Raw genomic sequence first — 23,113 nt, forward strand, 5'->3', positions numbered from 1 at the left:
CCTCAGGTGTCTTTGCTCAACTCCTTTCCAGTCAGTAACGTCAGTTACTAAGTATGCCAAACCCTCACCACACGGAGGAGTCCTTGGGGGCAATGGTGGTGGTGGTGGTGATAATGTTTTTCTTAGAAATTCATGTTTTGGTGGTAGCTCGGGGCAAGCATCGTCGGAATCATCTTCTGAGGAACTTCTACACAACAGTGACCATTCCGAGTCAGAGAAGTGGTAGATTTGCGTTTTCGGTGATGGATCCACAACGCTGTTGTTATTATCTCCCGGCACCTCATTTCCTGTGCCAACGCGCTTTCTAGGCGTGGGAATTGGACGACGACGAGCTAGAGGATGGCTTTCCTCCGTGACGTCGTGTGCTGCGTGGTGTCGCGCGTTGCATGACGTCGTGTGTTGCGTGACGTCGTGTGGCGTTGATCTTGCGTTGTGAGACATCTTATGATGAAGATTGAAGACGGCATCATGGGCTTCCTCGTCCGCCTTTGACATTTCGTCGTTCAATTTTTTGTCAATTTCAAAGTTTTCATAGTCTCTTTCAGCTTCAGAGGAAGACTGTGACGAGGACCCTGACCTTCCGTATTTACGCTCTGTTTCCAGTTTGGTGTTTACACAAAGACCTTCAGTTCTTTCATTTGTTTTGTTCACTAACGTTTTGTTTTCAGTTTTTTCGGGTTTTGAAAGCGAAGGAGATTGAAGTAGCTCGAGATTGAAATGTATAACGGGATATGTTGTGAAATAAAAAGAGTTGGCTTTAAGTCTGTCGAGTCGATCCAACGCTTTCTCAGACACCGCAAGATGCTGTCTGCAATGTTTGATCTTTTCACTTGTTTCTTCCGTGACTTTAAACCCGCAACCAACTTTAATGTCTAATGTTTTTGGGAACACGCTTAGCGAATAAAGGTTATCAATCGAAGCAGCAAACACCATTTCAACTTCTCTTTCGCCCCTTAAATCGATGTTTCCCAAGTTTGATAAATGTCGGGTGCAAGCTTCGAAGTAGTCGTCTTCTAGAGAAACAAATCGAACACTCACTGGCAGTGGATAATTGGCCATAACCTCCTCTAGATGGTATTCTCTTGCGCCTAAGAGCGGCTGAAATGTCCCTGATAGTTCCAGTGGCAGCAAAACCTCTTCAAAACTATCCATGCGACTTATTAGGCATTTCACGAGGTTACTATGAAATTTGTCGCTCTTTAAAATTATCAGTGTTGTTTCTGAATTGATTCCAACCGAAGGAATGTCCTCCAGAACACGGAAATTCTTCGTTTGATATCCATTGCATAACTCTCTTATTGAACAGTATTTTTTGTGGCACCCTGAAGGAATAAGCTGAATCTTGGTTTTTGAATTCTTCGGCACACAAAGCTCTCGATTGAACTGATCGATCGCAACAATCATTTTTTCCTTCTCGACTTTGTATATAACGAGTACGTGGTCTACTTCAAGCGTTTCGTCAACATCAGGCCCAAAATATCCTTCTACGATATTGACTGCTATGGGAAGAGCAGAGCCATAACACTGAAAAAATGTTTTAAGGTTTACAGCATTTGCTGGCCCATCGAACTCCATTGTAAATAACTTGTGTTCAGTCGAAACGAAGGCGTATACCTCTTTCGGTGTTCGAATGGGTTCATTTGGTAGACGTCGAGTCAAACTCCGGATAACGGATAGAAAAGAAGTCTTGACATTTGTCCAAAATTAATTACAAGGACAGATTGCTGACTGATATATACACCTAACAAAACAATGAGGTTTCCTGTGGTCCTGAAATTACCGTATTAGGCTTTGTGAATTGATCCTTCGGCTCGCGATAGTAGACTTATGAGGTCACGAGGCTACATCTAAAGTCATTGGTTTGAGTCTGACGTGATATTTAAAACTCTAGATCCCTTATAATTCCGTGAAACTGAAACGTTTCCGTAGCTGTTTCTTCTAATGTCCCTTCTGACCGCGAGTTACAGCGAGAAATGTAAAAGATATATTGACAATATTCCTGTGAAAGCAGGAAATGGCCCCTTTTAGTCCTCAGGTCAAGGGAAGTACGAAGCTAAAAAGATATTTAAAGAAATCAAATACTTCCAGTTTAATATTGTCAAAGATGTTGACACGTTAAAGAACAATTAGAAGTTTGCAATGATAATATTTCATTATCTTATCTTTTTGTCTTTGTTACAAGGATCATTACAGGAGAAAGTTCAGTTTAACGCGTTAAAAATTTTAATTTATATCTTAAAGGTGAAGATCGATTTAAAGAATTTAAGTAAATCTCGAGGTGATTTCGGTCTTACTTTGTGAGATTGCTCCAAAAGCTTACGAAGCGTTCCAAAATAACTTAGTCACTCAGTACAGCAGAGTGCGTTACTGGCTATAAGCCAGTATAAACCACAAAACGAATCCCACAAATTCATCACAGTAAAAGATATAAAACGTCTCTAGAATTAGCTGTTTAATTTTAAAAAGTGCTTCGGAGAGAGCTCGACAAAACTTCGAATCGTTTCGGTATACCGTCGGTCTTCTCGCTTCGGGAGGACTTCCTTACTTTTTTACGAACGTAAGAGCTAAGCCCAAGTGAAGGCTTCTGCGGCTTCGTGTTGCGGGAGAAAGTTCGGCGGTTTCAACGCATTTAAAATTATGTTGGCTAAGATCCACGCGTGCTCTGAAGCGTAGTACATTTGTTTGTTTATTTTAAAATTCTTTAATTATCTGATGAGTTTCTTCACCGAGAGGAAACGCCGCTCCATTTCATTTTCTCAAGAAGTCCACAGTTTTTCTACAGAGCAAAGAAATCCAATCACAATCGTTCCACAACGAAATCATCACATTGAAAGACATAAAACGTCTCTAGAAATAGTAGTTTAATCCTAAAAAGTGATTTGGAGAGAGCTCAACAAAGCTTCGAATCGTTTCGGTATCATTTCGGTATACCGTCGCTCTTGATCCCGCGCAAGGAGAAGATTGCGCCGCGCATTGGAGCGGACTTACAAAGTTCATGATTTTTTGACAATGTCGGCGATGGAGTCGCAAAAAGCAGCTGCAGATAGTCAATACAAATGCTATGATTTTATTGCCCTACTAACGCAGGTCTATTTTTTCCGGCTCTTGAAATAAAGAAGTTATTCTTGATTTCCGTGAAATCGATTTTTTTGCTATGTAATAAATTCTTTATTAACCAAGCTTGTTCGACTAAGATGGCAGGAAATTAGCCTCGCTTTTTCTGTACGTTTTTGCAGACTTCGAATTGGTCTCGGTCCCTAACAAAGCATAAATAGAACTTTGCTAATATTCGGCCATCTCGACGTCACGCTTTTTGGTTAATAACACATATGTATTATATTTGAAATCGAAAAGAAAGCACTCTAGTTAAAAAGAATCTATTACTAACACAAAATAGTTTGCTAGTCTTCTACCGTCACTTTTGCACATCCCCACCCCCCATCAGAGCCAAACACAGCAAACTTTATGAATACCGATCGAAAAGTTAAGGTGTTCACAAAAGTTTGTAGTATCTTGACGTAGTTGTTCATGTACTTCGAAAGATTTCACTTCGGTCACATCATAACAAATTATTTAATACTGAGTATTTACTCAATATCTTCTCGCTTAGTAATTAAATGTCAAAGAGTTACATAACCTGCTCTGCATACTCCAGGGGACGGTTACCCAGCGAGAGGATATCACACACTTGGGAGTTCTGATACAAGTAGTTCATGTAAGTTACGGGTTTCTTGTTCGCCAGTAATTTTTTCAGACGTGGCCTCTCTCTTTCTTTTGTCCGTTATTTGAAGCACATTCTGTTTGAGTTGGTCTGAATCACTTTCTTCATCTTCGACATTAACATAAACAGAATCTTCCTCCTCGCTAGGGTTGTCAAGCTGCAGATAACGCGATACTCGGTCGCCTTTTGTCACCTCTACAGTTTTGGAGGAGATTACGCCAAGTCTGTCTTCATCGTCCACTCTCTCACTGACTCGATTAGTTTCCACATACTGATAGGGTTCATCATTTATATCACAGTATGCAAATTCGTCCTCATCAAAGTTTTTGAGCGACATTTGGGGTTCGTGATTGATATAATGTCTGTCGCAACATTCTTCGTAATCGTCGTCATCGTCCAAATCTGAACTATAGGGTTTTTCTTTTTCGACCTGTTTTGACTGATAGGGTATATCATTCATATCACAGTATGCAAATTCTTCTTCATCAAAGTTTTTGTGCAACATTTTTGGTTCTTGATTGATAAAATGTCGGTCGCAACATTCTTCGTAATCGTCGTCATCGTCCGAATCTGAATTATAGGGTTTTTCTTTTTCAACGTGGCGTGGGAGAGTATTGGAACAATCATCTTGATTACGCTTTGAATTCCCACAGCTCATGTTCTCAGGAATTTCTTCGTAGACCTGATCTTCTTCGTCGTTGGAGTTATGGGTGGGGAATTTGTCAATTATTCCCTGCCCTTGGGGACTAATGGGATAATCTCCTCGATCAAGCTTCGCCCTCAGAGGACCAAAGTTCAGGTTTAGGGTTGAGGGCAGTTCTGTTTGTTTAGTCTGCATTTTCCCTATAGAATTTTCTTTTTTGTGTAATTTGGCCTTTCTTTGTGAATGTTCACAAAATGGTTTGGAGGAGTCGAGGTCATTGTGATTTTTGTCATGGGTGTTGCTCTTCGTTTTTTTCGAATCTTCATCGCGCTTAAGTTGTGAGGCGTTACCAGCTGGTAATTGCTGCTTATGGGCTTCTACTAGTTTCAGCTCGTCTTTTGTTGCGACTTGTTTTTCTAAATCGGCTACCCTCGCATTAACTTTCCTTAGTTCATTCATGAGTTTGAAATGCCGTTGGATATCCTTAAAATCCATAAAATCATCTTCGTTTGGGCTGGAAATGATGAAATTCCTCTCATCCCTCTGATTGGTAGCAATCGCTGTGTGATGACGTGTTTTGGTGACAACAGGTCTTGGTTGTGTACCAGAAATATTTGTTGCCGTCTCAATCGCTGCCGTTTTCTTCTTTTCTGAAGTTTCTTGGGGCCCTTCCATCTCCTGGTAAGATGCCTCTTTTACCTTACTCTGATTGTCGAAACTTGTTGGTGCCTTGGCTTTATCTCTTCTACCACCATCTCCGAGTTCAGGATTCTCGCCGTGGTTTAAAAGACACGCTGCATTGGAATCAGTGCAATCTGCAACCTCATGGTATGTTTTCCGGTCTTCCAGGTTTTGACGGTCCGGTTTCATTTCAAGGTACGTTGGTTCGTCATTCAGTGGACAAGTCAAATGTTCGGCATCATGGAGTCTGAAGACCTGTCCATCATCTCTTGCATTCGTGTAAACAGAATAGTCCTCCACTATTTTTGTGACCTTTTCTTCAACTGATGTGCACTCAGCATTTCTTTCCACTTCTTCATAAATGTCCGTTCCATCCTGATCAGAGTCAGAAGAAGCCTCGTTTGGGTACTTTTCAGCCAATCCTGAATCCTTACATTTCATATCAACATAGGTGTTGTCGTCGTCGTTCAGTTGACAAACACCACCTGGTACAAAACTTTTCCCATCATCCATGGGATCGGTGTACAGAGCTCTCTCTTCAACTGCTTGCCAGTCCGTGACGTCAACCACTAAGTAAGCCAAACCTTCAGCCAATGCTGAATTAACCGGTCTTGGAGGTAGAGGTGGTGGACTTTCGCCTAAAGCAGCATTTCTTTCTTCACTTGTCTCCAAAGCTCTTAGAAAAAGGGGCTTGGGTGGCAAGTCAGGGCCGCGCTCATAGTCATCATTTCCAGAGGAACTGCTGGACTGCGAAGATACAGACCTCCCGGTTAAATCATGACCTGAGCTTGAGTCTTGTGTTTGTGAAGACACAGGTTCGTCGTTGGAGTCACCCTGACACCGCAACGACATGGCATTGAGACGCTTCCTTGGTTTGGGAACCGGTTTCCAGTTAGTTTCAGGGCTTTGAATTTGCGTGACGTCCGAGTTTATCAACGGTGGTTTTGCTTGGCGGGGAGTCTTTGGGGGAAGAGGTGGAGCCTCATCTGCGACCTTTTCTAAAGTTTCCGAATCCACACTCTTAACAGTATTCCATTCAATTTCTATGTTTTCATAGTCGTCTTCATCTTGACACAAAGATTCTGAGATGCACTCTGATTGTGAACGGTCACGCTCTGGTTCTTTCGTCATGGCTGTCTCTTCAGGTTTTACGCCGGTTGTTTTCGTCTTCTTCGGAATCAGTGCTACTGACGGGGGTTGGAGCGATTCCAATTCAAAGCACCTAACTGGGAAGGCGCTTAAAAATGCAGAACTAGCAATTATTCTGTCAAGTCGTTTTAATGATTTTTCGTTCTCTGCAAGACTCTGTCTGCATGCTTTGATCTTTTTGCTTGTGTCTGCCGTGAGTCTGAAACCACAACTAACATAAATTTCTAGTGTTCTTGGGAAAACATACAGGGACAATTGATCATCAGGCAAAGCTGCAAACACCATTTCTACTTCGGTTTCTTTGGTTAGACACACATTCCCCGGATTTGTCAAGAGTCCACCGCCTGGATCAGTATTCGCTTGTGATTGATAAACAAATCGAATGTTGACAGGAAGCTGAAACTGCTCAAGAACCTCTTCCAGGTAGTACTCCCTCGCATCCAAGAGCGGCTGAAATTTACCTCTTAGTTGAATTGGTAGAAAAATTTCCTTGGAGTTATGCAAACCAATCAGTTCACATTTCACGGAGTTGTTACGAATAGGTCGGCCGCCTAACAGTATCAGTGTTGTTTCTGAAGAAATTCCATGCGAAGGAATGTCTTCTAAAACGCGGAAATACGTCGTCCGGTGAACATCGAATAATTCTTGTAATGAGTTGTATTCTTCTTCACTCCCGGGTGGAAGAAGCAAAACTTTCCGTTTCGAATTTCGTGGTATACAAACCTCTTGTTTGTAGTGATCAAGGCCTATTAGCATTTTCTGCTTCTCGACTTTGTAGATAACGAGTATTTGGTCAGCCTCTAAAGTGTCTTCTCCATAAAAACCCTCTGTGATCTTGACTACCTTGGGGAGAGTCGAGCCATAGCATCGAAGATACGTCGATAGATCGACGGGAACAACTTTACTGACGGAGTCCATCGGAACTTTTTCTTCTAATCACAAAGAAGGAATTGTAATGTTCTAGTTGAGGCGTGTCGAATGTCAACGAGCAATTGCAGGTCCGTCGCATAATAAAAGGAAGTCAGGTGAACTGAAAGGTCATCTTTGTGGTTTTATCGTTAATGACACGCTAAGAAGGGAAATGGGCCCATGCCTGTAAATAGTTTTATCAAGTTCTCCAAGATATTCAATATATCCGACCCATTCAGCCACTGGAGTAAAACATTGGTTTGAAGTTTGATGCTCGTCTTTTCCTCCCTGTGAACTAGTACTCCTATAATACTGGAGTGGGACACTCTAGATCATGTTATTCACTAGTTATGTGTGACCAGTTGTCACGCGTTTTGTTAATGCAAGCTTTTTAGTTTTCTTAAACTTTTCAAAATTCCTTGAGAATGATTCAGTTTGTTGATGCACAGTACAAAATAACCTTGTTCTTTAAGGGTGTTGAAGAATCTCTTGTATTCTGTGGGTTTTTCAAATTCCGATACCATTATGATGTTTGCCATTAGTATCCAGGGACTTTCCCTGGAGGAAGTGGCCGCGGGGAAGGTTTTCGAACTTCCGAGAGATGCTGTGACTCACAAACGGACAGTTAGTATTTCATATTGTGTGACAAACATCGCATCACATTTCATGTACAACACAAAGAGCAGTTTATAGTCTCTTGACGACACCTTTTCAATTTTTTCCAAGCTAAATTGTTTTGTTTTATTCTTTATTTATGCTCTCTATAGGGTTAATGTAAGTTACCACGAGTGGGTGTTCTCGCTCGCTGCTCGTAACAATATTGATTTTTTAACTTTTTATGCTCCTTTCGTAAAACTTAAGTAGATGACGAACCGACCAACGTCAAACGCATCATATTACACTGTCTGGGTGCGAACAGGAACAAGGAATAGCTTGCACTGATTGACAGCCTTTGCCGTTGTGACGTTAAAGTAAAGCACATACCAAATGTTTGAAGCCAAAAATGGAAGATACCGTGAATTAATCTCAAATCTCGGGTCTGTACCTTATTTTGGCCATGACTCAATCAGTACAATCCCTAATGCGTTGTGTTGTATTTATTTATATGTTAATTACATCCTCTAAAGATTCCCCGCCGTGAAGCACATTTCGCAGCTAGGATGCATATTTCGTTTCGATATCACAACGCAATCGAGGAATATAAGGATTATCGATTGAAAGAAGAAACAATTTTAAATGTTTAAAAATATTTGTTGCCATTAGCTTATTTTCGTCGGGTAAATAAGCTCTTAAGTAGTTATGGAAAGAACTACAATCGAACCTGTATTAGGCGATATCGTATTCAGCGGTCACCCTGTACTAAGCGGAGACCCTTAAGTATGTCCCAAAGGCCTGCGAGTGTTGTCTTCCACGCGCATTGAACGGTCACTTACAGCGGAACAACAATTAAAACTAAGAAAAATCTCAAGAAACTTTAAATCGCAGTTTTGAGCGAGGTTTTATACTTTAAGTAATCAATTAGGGCATAAAATGGCGTGTTTTATCGTTTATTATAATACCTCTATCCACTATAACCTTTATTAAGCGAGCAACCATCTCCCCATTCAACTGTATGTAATTAAATGAACAGATACTGGATGCACATGCTTCGTCAGTCTTTTTAATCTGAATTATAGCCCCATGACGAATATCTTTATGTCCGTAAATTATCTCTCTTTTTTTAATTTGTCGACAAAGATATGTTCGGAAATTCGGGGAACAAGATTTTATGTCTGCGAGCTTTCACTATGAGCAAGACATGCTTATAGCAGTTAGGAATTCCTATGATGCTCATCGCTATAGAGCCGCTAATATCGGACGACGATGTCAAAATGGCGCAAGATTGTATTTTGCATATTTGTTGTTGATGAATTTATTTTGCTTTATGTCCTTTTAAGTGGCAATTTCATTAAGTGAAGCGGATGCAAGGTTCGTAAGCTATCAAGAATACAATGAAACTGAAACTAGGCACACGTGTCGGGGAGAGCTTTCTTTAAAAAGAAAAGTTCTTATTGAGTAGCTCACCATCGTAAATAGTCGTTTTTGAGCCGTTGTGTGCACAATCAATAGTTGAAAAATTAGTATATGCGACTCGCTCAAGCATATTTTAAGGACAACAATAGCGGGAAGCTAGGTTATATTAGCCAATTAGTAAGGTCGGCGCACTTTAAGACTTAAAACGCACGAGATTTATAAATAGGTGATGTGTAATTCTAATTTATTACGCGGAACGAGTTGTATTGTTTTCTTCAAAGCATAATGACACAGGCCATCGAGTACTTTGTAATACGTATACTTTAAATATTAATGTATTTTACTGTTTTTCGAAAGACGTTTCCTATCTGTTTATTTGGAAGAGTCAAGAATAAATATTTTTTTTGATCAATGACGCGAGATTCTGATGGCAATTTTAGGTAATCGTCTTAACAACAAAGTGCATGTCTATAACATCACTTAGAGTGAACCATTTTTGAATGTTTTAGTAATTCGCTTTCCATCTCGTGCTTTCGTTTATACATGCCAATTCTTAGCGCTGTTTTCAAAACCCCACCAAATTGTTTGATGAGAATATTTTATCGGGAAACCCTTGGATTTTTAAATGATCACCACGAGTAGGAAATCAGCTTTTCTAGTATTCAGACATTTGACGCGGGCGAAACGGCGCTATTGATGAAACGAAAGAGCTGTCACCAGCATCAGCCAACTTCGTGTGAAGTAACCGACGCGTAAGCAGTTTACAGAATTTCAGTCATGAAGGGGTTCGTTGTTCGATAACGAGACTGAACTGTGTAAGCTTCGCCGCTTTATTAAGAATACAGTGATGCTGCACATAGTATAACAAACGTATTGCTTACTGGAAAATCCGATACTTGTAGCCGAAATCGTTCTAGAATCGAAACATTTTCATTGTTTTCCAAGTAATGCCCGCTCGTTTCACGCGGTGAACTAATGACGACCAAGAGCAATCATTCATAACGCTTGTAACTGCAATTTTGATACTCTTTCAAGCGGACAGATACTGGGAGTTTGGAGCCTTTACAACGGAAATGGCCTCTTGGTGAAACCTAATTCTTAGCGAAAGCCTACAAAGATAGGTAGGAAACTGAACTAAGGAAACTGCTCCCTAGACTGTGAGAGTGCCAAAAAGATAAGACATCCTGATTTTAAGATTAATGTCAATCTTACCGTAGTTGAACTTCCTTTTCGAGACAAAAATTAACAAAGAAATTGATCTTCAGGAAGTTCAATATTTGTCAAATGGATTAAATTCTGACAGAACGGCATTCTTTACTTGTATCAGTAGAAAAGGATGTTGGATCAAAAAACTTCTGTGGGAAATTGACCTTTGAAATTGATATTGACCCTCTTCTGGAAAAGTATCACGTTTTAAACAAGTATTTTGTGATTTATTATAAGTTAGCGCTTGAGGTGTGAGTGTGTGCTTGTGTGCGAATATTTCCATTGGTGAAATATTCGAGTCCTGCAAAGAATTTCAGTTGACAATCGAAGGTTTCACAAAACAATTTTGGAGTAACCTGAATAAGGGCATGTGAAATGTTCGCATTTTTTGCCAGTTTTGGTAATTGATAGAGGATGTGAAACCAAACCGACAGTCTTATTTCATTTCGCGTAAAAAACTAAAGAAAAATAAGCTAATTTAAGACGACGACCAAGTTGGTGAACCGAAATAATTAAGTAATTCAGTCGTAAAAAGTATCCCGGGGCCTTGTTCCCGGGGACCTTGTTCCCAGGGGCTTTGATCCCTGGAACCCTACATTTGGTCTCTAAAATGACGGGACCCCACGGGATCCTACCGACAAAATCCACCGATATCATGAAATTAAAAGCCAACCACGCTGTCTAGGCCATGAAGGTTAAAGTTTTGTAAATGCTTCTACGCAGAAAGCAAAGCCTGTCCGTAAACATTCAGTTTCGTGTTTCGTTGAATCATATTAAAAAATAAAATATATATTTAGAAGTGCGGCGAAAAATGCAATTGTAAGATCTATAGGGGAACAAAGTTGGGTAAAATAAATATTTAGTAGAAAAGCATGAAAAAAAACCAGTTTATTACCATAATTCAATGAAGGAAAGATAGCCAACGTATCTCGGGTCTCAAAAGTGTATTTTCATACTGATGTCAAGCTAAAGAGGTTCGAAAAAGCTGTTTATTATATTTCAGTTTCTAAACGACATCAATTGGTTGTATAACTCTGCAACAGCAAAGAAGTCTGTACATGTGTCATAAAGGGTTGGAAATTAGATTGACCGAGACAAGTAACAAGTTTCAATTTAATCGGAAGTTCAATCGACAGATTTTTTAAAACTGTTTGAAGGGATTCAATACTTGTCTTTCCATGTCACCGATGCCACGTAGGCTGAGCAAGGACGAAAGACTCTGCATTTCGTTTCATCTAAGGGCTTAGTTTGCTATGTCGGACCAGCAACGGAGTGAACTCGTTTCGCTGAGCGCCAACTCTTTTTCACTGAAAGATTTCGTGGGAAAGTTTCCACTTCCACAAACAGTCACCTTTCAAGAAGGATATTTTGACGAATACCAGGGTAAAACTATCGGTGCTGGCACTGAGTGTAATTTGTTATCTTTAGAAAGTGTCGAAACGGCAATATTTGAAGATAAAGATGGCGAAGACATTCACATCCCGCTTCAGGATCCATTTGGCGTGGAGCGCGTCGCAGAGGCTACATTTGAACAAAATCTCACCCTTGCAGACCTGATCCTAGAGAGTTCCATGGTAAAGTTTGTTCGTGTCGTCGAGACTGATCCAAACTTCGAAAGTATCATCAGGCAAGGGGACAAGCTGAGGATAGAGAGGAAAAATTCTCGTGAGACCTTTCTGGCCTTCAAAATTGTCAGTGATAAGGGAAAACCTCTAATTAAAGTCCCTGCTAGTTGTCAAGCAAAATTTCTACCACTTTGGAACGGCGAGGAGTTGCCTCTTAGCAAGTTTGTGAAGAAGTACAAGCTTCCTGTCTATGTGGTGATGAATTTTATCGACTATAGTACGGACAAGAATTTAAATAAGGGAGAAGGAAACGCCAGAGAGAGGCCAACAACAAGAATAGTTAAGAGCCTACGTCATCTGTCCAATAGCGTTCTTAAATTAAAGGGAATTTTAGCAGATTCTATTGTGCTAGCTTCAATGGAGGTGGATGGTATACCTTCAAAGTTTTCATTTCCCAAAACTCTACCAATTAATGTTGTGCCTTTGAGAATGGAATCTAAAACTGGAGCACCAGGTAACAAACTAGATTTCATATCGAGCGAAAGGAACGAAACTGGAAATTACGACAGTGAATTGATCGCAGTAGAGGAGAACGAGTACGAAGATATGTCTGGCTTCAGAGATCCACAAGGATCGTCTCAATCAAAAATGAGAGTTGGATTTGAAAATAACAATAAATGTGGTGATGAAGCGAGGAAAATCACGCAGCTAGCGGGGCTGGGTGCACGCCACAACACATACTCCCCGGCGCCCTCCAAAAGAGTAATTAGAAGCCAAAGCGAGAGGCTACCAAGAAAAGGAAACTGGACATTTTCAAGAATTGTTAGCAATTTGGAACTACCAAGCGAAGACAACCTTTATGACGAGTTACAGTTTCGTACACTGCCTCAAAAAGTGAAAAAACATCCGCCGTCATTGACAAGAAGAGCAAGTGACTGGAACATTGAGCGAGTATCGAAACAGAATTTAAATAACCTATTACACTTGCAGGCTCAAAGCGGGGAAGATCATGGCTTTCAAGGTCACGTCGAAGTGGTTTCGTTACAGATTCCGAAACTTTCGCCTACCTATAAGACATGCCCAAGGATGAAAACATTTGGAAGGAAAACAGAAAGCAGTGAAACTGAAAGTAGCCCTTATGACGTCCAAGAATTAAATTTTGACAGCCATGCTAGCAAGTCATTGAACATGAATCATTTGCCAGCGAGGTTAACTTCAACGACTTCGAAAGCGCCCTTTTATGAATCCGAGGAGATGGAGTATGATGCTCCTTCAAACCTAAACCTTTCAAATCACTCAGAAGGAAAACGAGGAAGTGACGATGCACTCCCATCCCTTCCTTCTTCACAAAGAAGTTGTGGAGAGGGATTTCATCTCTCCTCTCGTGATCCTCTTTTGAAAGAGAGAGAAGATCCAAAAGGAAGACATTACGTCCTTGACACCAAGATCCCATTCGTTGGCACCAGTCTAAAGAAAATTATTCCACCAGAACCTCCTGAAAAGGATGACTTTTACAAAAATGTAAAGATGCAAACGAAATCAGTTGTCGGTCCCACAAGAGGGCGTGAAGCAGTAACGAACAAAAAGAAGGTTGGCGTCGAGGTGTCAAAAGTCAATGCAAGTAAAATTGATTCCAAAACCGAGCCCTTGGAGAGAAGGGACAATTACTCTTTTAGAAAAGATGAACCAAAATCAGCTACAGGTCCGACAGGTCTACTAGAACCAGAAAGTATCGAAAAGGAGAAGGAATCACCACCCATTCCCCCACGGCTGAAGCACATTGAAGAACCTCTGTACTCCTCAGTACTTAAGAAAGGAAATCCATCACAAGATAAGATCAGCGATTTGCATTCTTATCCATTACCCAGGGGAAGACCTCAACCTTCTCCTAGACGGCCTCGAGATGGTAGCAACCTCTCTCCAACGGATTCGATTAAAGCTAAGAGCACTTCAGGCGTCCATTCTGATTCAGTAACACCTTCACTTGAAAAGAAACCAAAGACGGCTGTCAATGATGACCGAAACTCAGACTTTGTCATTCCACAAGACCTAAGTGTTCTAAGTGTCACTGATGTGTTGAAGTGTCTAAACGCTTTGAATATGAAGAAATTTGAGGATATTTTCAGCGAACGCCAAGTCGATGGAAACATGCTCGTCTGCTTGGATGAAGAAGCCATGGAGTCGATTGGAATAGATCGCTTCCATCGTTTGAAACTCCTCAAATTCATTGCAGGTTGGAGACCACAGCTACACTGATCGGACCACATTGCATCATGAATTGACTTATTTAAAACCTTCGCCGCTGATGCAAACTTCAAGTTTTGAAAACTCACACATTTTATTGCCCTAACGAAATGCGTAGAGTAGATATTTCTGTTGGAAATCTGTCGGGTTATCTCCGTTAAATGGCCACAAACAGCAACTTGACCCCATATCGGTTATGACGTTTTTGCTCAGAGTGTATAGTTAATTCTTGCCAACCGATGTATAAAACGTAGTTACTGCGCAGTGGCTCAAGGATCCAGCTAAAGGTTAAAGATCCTTTCATAACAGGCCAGCGAATTGCCAGCCTTATCAAATGTGATATGGCTTTGGAGCTAAGAAAAAAAAACCAACCTTATAAAATGGCCAAAAAAGATAAAAAAATTGTGAGAAAACATATAGAAATGAAATGCTGTGTGATCAATTTCCTTGAGCATGTGCACATGAGAATTTTTCTTGGTGCCTCTTGATGATTGGAGCAATCTTTCCGATTCGAAGCTGGATCGCGTGATTCATTTGAGCCAAATCATAATTAGCATGAATATTCTACTTGTACGCCAACAGCAAGAATTGGACGCTTACAATTTTCTCAGTGCTTGTAAAGGGCAAAATTCGTGCATTTTGACCTGCATATTTTATGGGCTGCCCCTAATTGAAGAGCCATTTGTTATAGTTGACTTTTGACATGAATTACTCAATCATGTCAAACAACAATAATCGACTGTAAGTGATATTTATTTGTGCAGTAAATTTCATCTCATTCATAACTTGATATAAAATTGATATAAGGTTAGTTTGGTAAACATCTCTCGAGAAGTTTACCTTTATAATCATGTTACACGGCGTCCAAAAAACGACATAGCTTCAACTATGAATGAAATGATAACGACGATTTAAATCTCATTCAAAGTGCTTTTTAAAATAATAAATTTTGCCGCAGGGAAGGATTTGAGAATCATCTATGCGTCAGCCACTTGAGCTCGAATGCTTAGGGCAGTTGATTGCGCTGCAAAAATTCGCCACTCTTCCGATGGCAAACCCGTGCAACAGGCCTTAAAATCCGCCGTTCTAAGAGAGGTTTAGCGTCAGCTGATCTGTCTTGAGTAAAATGCAGAAAGAATGCGGAGCCTGGAAACATGTAGCAGACCCCTCCCTCCCCTCCCCACGCTAAGTATAGCATTTCCAAGCTACCCCTTGCCTAAGGAACTCTACTGGATAATCAGAGTGAAGTGATTACTTGATTTGACAACAGTTAAACCAACCGATTACGCAATCAACAGCAATTAAACTTTGATTAAGGTCATAGTGTGTCTTTGAAAGATCTAGGTTGTTAAGTTGACAATGCGAAAGATTATGTTTGTCTGGCAAGAAAGCCTTTCGACGGTTGATGAAAGTTGATTAAAGGAAATTCAGAGAGCCGAATAAAGGTTTTTACTCGGTTTGACAACTGTTTATTTGACCTTTGAGGCATTCAGCAGCGTTTCAGCTTGGAATGAGATCCCAGTATACCTTGTTGTTTTGAAAGGTCTAAGTTTAATTGCTGAATTGACAGATCGTTTTTGCTGAGACCGAAGGCAATCCATAGAGCCAAATAAAGTTGTCAAGGCTGAGACAGCACCGATGTTCATCGAAAATTCTAGACTATAGCTCATATTAACGCGTGCCTACTGTTGTTTTGAAAATTGTCATCTTTCAATTGTCTTGATCATGACCTCAATACAAAAAAAGCCAACGACTTTTGTTAAAAACGGTCTGGTAAACATTTGCTTATCGAATCACATCTTATGCGCACTGCGTTTTCTCTCACACAATTATATCGAACGATCTATAACAGTGCATTCGCAAACATATCTTGATGATGTGTACAACAGATTACTAGCCTGATAACTTGACCATATTTCACCTTTATTGAGTTCCATTTGGGGGAAATAGTATTCTTAAGTTCTTCGTATCTCTCAAATAATGCTTTGTACAAACAATTCGGTCAGGAAGGAGCGACTCGACTATTTGAAACGTTTATCAAAAGTTTTAAACAAAAATAACACGTCTACAGCGTAAGACGAATACAGTTTTATCCATGTAAAAAGTCACGATGCCCATTTTGGATTTTCGAGACTAAAAAAAAGAATTAAGTCAAAAGTTTGTTTACTATTTCCGGTTCAGAACTCGTCTTCCTGATCGTAGAAATAAGCCTTGGCATGTTAGGTTTTTCTCGATCCACAAACTCGAGATAAATAGAAAGCAGAGCAAAGCAACGAAGCAAGGAATTACTTCCTGGGTCTGATATGGTTTTAGGTCGGAATTACGCCCTCTATCAAATACAAAAGATCTCGAAAAGTAACCGCTTGAAATAGTAGAAAACTGTATTCACGGTGGTTGTGGCTTTTTTCGACTTTTTGCTTCATCGCTAGGAAAATCGAAAGATTAGCGGCTGAATAATAGATTTTCAATCTTATGGCTCACCTGTCTCGATGAAGCCCCCGAGCCGGCATTTTTAATGCAACTGTCGAAAAAGCTTTAACTCTGTTAAAGAACTTTTCCCTCTTATTTACATTTGTAGTTTTTGTATTTTCCCAAAGAGACAATAACAAGCGAACTTGAGTAATTTTTGCATCCAGTTTTGATCAAGTCTGCGTCACATGTTTAAAGACAATGCCCTAGAATTTGATTTTAGTTCTAATTACTTCGTCAATTTCAGGCATTCGTGACTATCGTCCTCAAGAGGTTTTAGGAATCCAACCGTCTCGGATAAACTTGGTGAGCTTTCTTCGATGCAATGCATTGGAGATCCCAAGATCTTTCATCATTTCTTCATCCACATCTAGCAAAAGTTTTCCGTCGACTGATTCTTGTTCAAAAGTCTCAACGTACTGGCCCAAACCTAGCTTGGTTAGCCATTCACAGACTTCGTTCACCGTGAGCTCATTCCGAAGTTCTTGGCTCAATGTATCTCGAGCTCCACCATTATCTCTTGGGTTCCTGACACTGGAAACTGTTCTGGAAGGGTTGAAATCAACTGATGATTCCGCCTTGTGCGAAGTCGACTTGGTAGGGGTGGTCGGTGCACTTTTCTCATTATTTAGTCCAGCCGACGCCCCAGTTGGTGAAACAGGGTGGTGAGAGCTTGGAGGCTGTACCTCTCCAATTTTTAAAGCAGGTTTTACCGTAGGCTTTTCGGCAAGTTGCGGTTTGGAAGAAGAAGCAGACTGACCAGGGGAAAGATGTGTTGGGGGCCGTTCCTCCTTGCTGAGAGGTCTCTTATTTTGAGTCACATTTGGCCTTATGGCAACTGGAGGTAAAACCAGGTTCAGGCTCTTCTTTTGATCCTTAGGATATGCTTTTGTAGATTTGGACTTGTTGAATGAAAGGCATTCATAATTATCATCGTATAGAGCCTCTTCCTCTTCATTGTTTAGGACTAAAGATTTCCCTTGCGATGGTTTTGCTTTGGGTGGCTTCTTGGCGACTGGAGGGGCAGCCGATCCAACGGCTGCCTTGTTGACAAAAGGCTTGGGTGGTGCTGTATATCGATCCTCAAATTGTGATTTGTCCACCGTTGTTTTTTGACCTGAAATTGTCTTTGTTAGTGTTCGTGATGGAACAGGAGGAGCTATTTCGTCATAAGTTTCATCATCCGACGATACACTACAGGTTTCAACGCACTGACCGATCTCAAAAAGCCATGATGCATCTTCGTCTCGGCCTGTGATTACTGACTCAATATTTATTTTGTTGTCGATCAGCTGACAAATTTCAGCGAGCACCTTTGGATCTATGTTTGACTCGATTCGTCTGACTAGAACTTCCAAGCTAATTGGAATTGTCAAAACCCTCAAATGTTTTCCGATTAAGGTGTAAGCTATTAAAACCTTTTCCTTTACTATCTCCTTGATAACAATCGTAAGGCTCTTCTCGATGCGCTTTTCTCCGATAAACTTCCCGATGGAACCTGCACGAACACGCACTCGAGTTGGCAGAATATGTCGATCTGTGACGTCTCTTAAAGAAGAAGGATGAACTTCCTCAAGGGTTTCGAAATGTCCTCGCTGTTCACAAGAGAGGAATATCGGCCTTTTTGTCCCAACCACCTTGCATTTAAGTTCCGTGCGGCCTTGAGTACTTGGTGAAGCTTCTTGAAGCGAAAGTATGTCGCCGGCGTTGATGTTACTTTGAGGTATATTGTAGAGCGAGCGAACATATTTCGGAAAGTCGTCAATAAGGTCTTGGACGGTTTCATACTCGTGGTTGCATCTGTTTGGAATACTTTCAAATATTTTGTCAGGATAATTTAGGGGAATCTTGTAGAAATTCCCCTTCTGATCGCGAGCTAGTGCTTGAGGTAGATCTTTCATGGCATGAAGGTGCACAATTTCGCCTTGAGACCACGATCGTTGGATTGATTCGTTTGATTCATATCCTTCCACGATTTCAGCTGTTTCAGGAAGATGACATTCTGTTAGAAATTCGCAGAGAAACAAGCCATCGAAGTCGTTGTTATTTTGACTCCACGGCATCTCGAGACTCCTCTTCATCAACAACACTTCTTCTAACTAACAATCCTGCGATAGTTAGCATACCGTTTCAACCTTCTTACAGTGATCCCGTGACACTGACTCTATTTTTATTGTTATTAGTTTTGAGGGGGGGGGGGCATAGTTTGCTTCCTCTCTATCAAATGTAGTTATCAGACATATCAGTTCCGTGATAAAAGTTTCTAACAGCTCAACAAGATTGTTTAAAACTAAAATTGAGATACGTTTGAAAACTCAAAAATTATAACTAAAACAAAGGGCGCCTCAAAACTATGCGAAGTTTCGATATTTCCGCTATCATAAACCTCCCCCAGAAAATTACTTCGCTAAGAAGAGACAGCGCTGGCAGTTAGCCAATGAACCATAACTCACGTTTAGATAATCTCATGTCGTGGATGCTAGGCTGAGACAAGCAAACAATTAAACCGAATGATTAACGTCTACGTTTGGCAATTTGGAAACATAAATTTTAGCGTATTTCAGCTTTTCCACCTCAGTTTAACGATCCTGAAACTGATAGAGCACATGGTTGATGCGTCGCTCTAACTAGTGCTTAGATTACCTTATGCGATGTGTAAATAGGAGGTGCTATACTCATTTGCTAATTAATATACTATCATCCAGTAGAGTGGATTTACATCTCGTCAATAATAGATCAGTAGATACCGTTTTCTAGCTATCAATTTGATAATAATTCAACGCGCTTGCGTGACGAACCAAGCTTGAATTTTCAAGATCGTTTTCATTTAAATCAATCCTTCATACGCAGAAGCTTCTAGATTACAGACTCGAACCAAGGAAAGAGTTTTGTGCTTTTATAACGGTAACCCTTCCCCCCTCCCCTTCCCCTCCTCTGATGTAATAATCTTCATTGCCTTTTTCCTTTCGTCTAAGTACAGAACTTGACAAAGAAGTGGGTTTCATTTAGAGCCACAAACACAGACGTGACACGAACATGAGCGCGAACGACAAACACCTCGTGACATTTTTTTGGCATGATTTCAAAGAAATAATTAGCATAAATAGCATAATCACTGAAGGCGTTTGATAGTTAGTCGTCCTGCCGTGCCACGATCGCAACAAGGAGCCCAAACCTTAACACAAAAACCATAAGGAAGTTTGCCTATCTTTCGTGTTCATTTTGCGTGCCGATTTTGTGGCAGCGGAAAGCGTCATATGTCAGAGGCGGGTATAACTCTCCTATGGATCTTGCTGTTTCTGTGGCAATGGTTTAAATCAGGAACCCTGCAGTCTGCTCCTGTCCATGATGTTCAGCCATATCGTCTGGAGTGACAAATCTTGTACTCTCAAAGAATTTGTCGATGAATACCCGCTTCCGCAACTGATCAAAGTCGAAAGCGGGGTCTACAATGACGACGATGCGAGAACGCTATCAGCAGAGCAGATTCTCACCCTACATATCACCAAACGGAGCGACAAGGTGTTAGTGAGGGCGGCCGAAAACAAACAGTATTTCCTACCGGTAACATGTCCACATAAAGTTGAGATTCTTCCAAAATTTTGTCAAGACAAATATTACAGTGTGGAAGATATTACCAGCTCTTTTACAGCCCCAGATTTTAAATTTATTCGTGTGGTACATAACGGTCCGCCTTCGCTTCGAATACGAGCTGGGGACATATTAAAACTCAAGAAAACTGAAGAGGAAAATCGGGTTAAGTATCTTGAATGTGAGTTTTATAATAAGACTCAAGACTCTGTAATGCTTCCATTAGAATTCAAAGCTGCCTTCGAGCCCTTAGCCAGCCCAGAAGAGTATCATTTGCAAGAAGTTCTGAGTTCGTTTACACTTCCTGTTCGCGTGAAGTTTACCTCCAGTGACACTATAATACAAGATGCTGCGAACACTAACATTGAATTGCAATCGTTCGGTTCGGTTCTCTTAAAAGAAATTCGAGAGGAAATTACAGTTATTGCTACAAGTCGTGACGACGAAACTGTCACCGTTTTAATGATTCCTTCTGATTTGGATGTGAAAGTGAATCCTGCTCTCGGGGCCGTAAAAGGTGATTCAACGTACGCAAGATTCTGTAAAGAAATCCACGATGGAACAGAACTTTCCAAAATCGACCTTTTGAATAGTTCGAAATTGCTAGAATATTCTGAGGAACCTACCGTTGATGTTGTCTATGATTATGTTGAGATAGGTCCACCACTTCCTCCTCGGTCAGACTCCAAACGAAGTGAACCGACAGATTCCGATGAAGATTATGAAGATGTAGACCTACCTCCCCCCAGACCACCAAAACCATCTCCTAAACCAAACCTGAGATCAGCCCATCAAAACGAGAAAACCGATGGTGTTTTCCCTTCCATGTGCTCCAGATCTTACAGTTCTGAGAAACCATTATCTTTTAATGAAGATGGTGACGATGACAATGAGGATGACGATGGCGAGTATGAAGATTTTGACCCGGTCTTTGGGAGCTCAGATGACGAAGAGGATGTCTATCCACAGACAGATCTACCAGGGGCAGAAATGCCTAGTGACAGAGGAAAAGAAAAACGTAGTGCCCTTGAAGAACCTGAAAAACTTAATCTCAAGACACGAGTTTCAGCCATTCTCAAGAAGGCCATTGCCAAGTCACCTATGTCTCCACCCGCCTCCCGATTGCCCTTTAACACTTATGCCAACATCCCAACCCAAAGGCTGCATCCACCCCCACAACGACAATCACCTGAGAAAAGTCTTTCCACTTCACCTTCCCCTGTGGCTTCTCATTTATCCCAGGGGTACCCCTATGATCTATCAAGTCTTTCTGTTTCAGAAGTGGGAGAATGCCTCAAAAAGCTTAACCTGGGAGAGCACGTTAAAGCTTTTGAAAAGCAAACCGTTGATGGGAGTCTTCTGAAGAATCTAAGTGAACAAGAACTGATAGACCTTGGAGTAACTAAATTATTTCAAAGGAATAAACTTCTTCTTTTTATACAGGGATGGAGGCCTAAAATGAATTAACTACTAATTGCTCCTCTTTTCACTGAGTAGCTCAAGCACAAAGCAGAATGCAGCTTGTTATTAAGAACCCTTGAAATATATTCTAAGAGACATTTGTTCATCATTGTACAAGAAATACAGATATCTTATTAGTTTCTGGTTTGTAGAATCGCCGAGTATTTCACAGGTTGTGCTGTATTGTGACGAACCCATAGAGTATCGCGTCAACATACAAACAAGGAGTAAAAATACTCAGCGATACTACAGGCCGAAACACTTGATAAGTTATAGATTACACAAATGCTATGATGTCTTCCAATTTTTAGTCCTTTTAAAATACGCATGGAAGCGTAGCCAATCTGTCAAACAGGTTTTTTTTGCAGAAAACCAACTTTTCAATCAACTGTACAATATCGTGAGGTATTTGAACTCAAATCGCTTGTTACTTCTGCTCTTCCAAATGCAGTTGGTTAATATGATAGGTTATAAATTGGTATTCTCGCACTTATCTTAAAAACTCGTAGCTTCTAAAGCCAGCATGAGATGTAAATATCTTTATACTGAAGAGGAATTATTAGAGAACATGGTGAATATAACACCAAAGAACTATAGGAATTGGTATCTAATTTCTGGTTCATATAAATCGCTAAGGCCGAGAGACTGGCAAATGGAACTAAGAGGTATAAATGAATGTTTACTTGATAAACGTGGGCATGCCGTCAATTTCCTTGCTATATTGGAATGGCCTTAGTGTTGTGGTAAAGATCTGCTCCTCGGAGATCAGCCCAAGTGTAACATTTATTTTGTTCACTTTGTTTTCAATGGAAATTGATTTTGTGTTCATAATAGGAGTCAAGCTGAGTCAGAACAAGGAACTAGCTGAAAATGCAAAGAGGGCATCTCTGTGTTAAAACGCAGACAAAATTTCCATTTTAGTCCATATTTAGATCACAACACTTAGGCACAAGTTTATTACTTTAACTTTTGTCAAAAAAAAAAATGAAATAGAAAATAGAAATCAGGAGATTAACAGATTACTATTGATATCATATCAATATGAAGATGACAACATAAGATCAGTTTTGTCTATTGTTCATAACTATTACTTCTTGATTCTGTAAAGTATTGTTGCAGTGTGACAAATAAATCACTTTGAAAGAAAAATCAGTGTTTAGGAGACTGGATGGGAAAAATGGGAAAATTGATGCCCTTAACAACATCATGACAGGACTAACTGTGAAAAAAAAAACACCAGCTGAATTCTATACCTCCAATGAGTCACCAAGACAGAATTTCTCCTTATGTCATCAATACAATATCATGCAGACAAGTGATGAGAATAAAGAATAATATTTATAAGTTGATCCAATACCAAATTCTCCAAACTAACATCACAAGAACTGTAGGGCAGACAGTAAGGAGAATTAGTAATGAGATCTTGGGAGTTAAAGAGTTAACAATTGGAAGCTTCTCGCA

The 23,113-nt window shown here is 40.4% G+C and overlaps 4 protein-coding genes across 4 annotated transcripts; 2 read left to right on the top strand and 2 right to left on the bottom strand.

Moving 5' to 3' along the window:
• Positions 1–2,846: 2,846 nt before the first annotated feature.
• Positions 2,847–8,735, bottom strand: LOC113675639 (uncharacterized). The gene has a single exon (XM_027192231.2). The coding sequence runs from the start codon at positions 7,110–7,112 to the stop codon at positions 3,681–3,683; it is 3,432 nt and encodes a 1,143-aa protein (XP_027048032.2). The 5' UTR covers positions 7,113–8,735; the 3' UTR covers positions 2,847–3,680.
• A 2,472-nt stretch (positions 8,736–11,207) lies between these two features.
• Positions 11,208–15,093, top strand: LOC113675630 (uncharacterized). The gene has a single exon (XM_027192223.2). The coding sequence runs from the start codon at positions 11,576–11,578 to the stop codon at positions 14,141–14,143; it is 2,568 nt and encodes an 855-aa protein (XP_027048024.2). The 5' UTR covers positions 11,208–11,575; the 3' UTR covers positions 14,144–15,093.
• Positions 15,094–16,037: 944 nt separating this feature from the next.
• Positions 16,038–19,454, bottom strand: LOC113675635 (uncharacterized). The gene has a single exon (XM_027192228.2). The coding sequence runs from the start codon at positions 18,679–18,681 to the stop codon at positions 16,867–16,869; it is 1,815 nt and encodes a 604-aa protein (XP_027048029.2). The 5' UTR covers positions 18,682–19,454; the 3' UTR covers positions 16,038–16,866.
• Positions 19,455–19,684: 230 nt separating this feature from the next.
• Positions 19,685–22,801, top strand: LOC113675633 (uncharacterized). Its single transcript, XM_027192225.2, has one exon. The coding sequence runs from the start codon at positions 19,946–19,948 to the stop codon at positions 21,656–21,658; it is 1,713 nt and encodes a 570-aa protein (XP_027048026.2). The 5' UTR covers positions 19,685–19,945; the 3' UTR covers positions 21,659–22,801.
• Positions 22,802–23,113: the final 312 nt, after the last annotated feature.

The sequence above is a fragment of the Pocillopora damicornis genome, chromosome 3 (assembly GCF_964200805.1).
Source record: "Pocillopora damicornis chromosome 3, jaPocDami1.2, whole genome shotgun sequence".
Lineage (NCBI taxonomy): Eukaryota > Metazoa > Cnidaria > Anthozoa > Scleractinia > Pocilloporidae > Pocillopora > Pocillopora damicornis.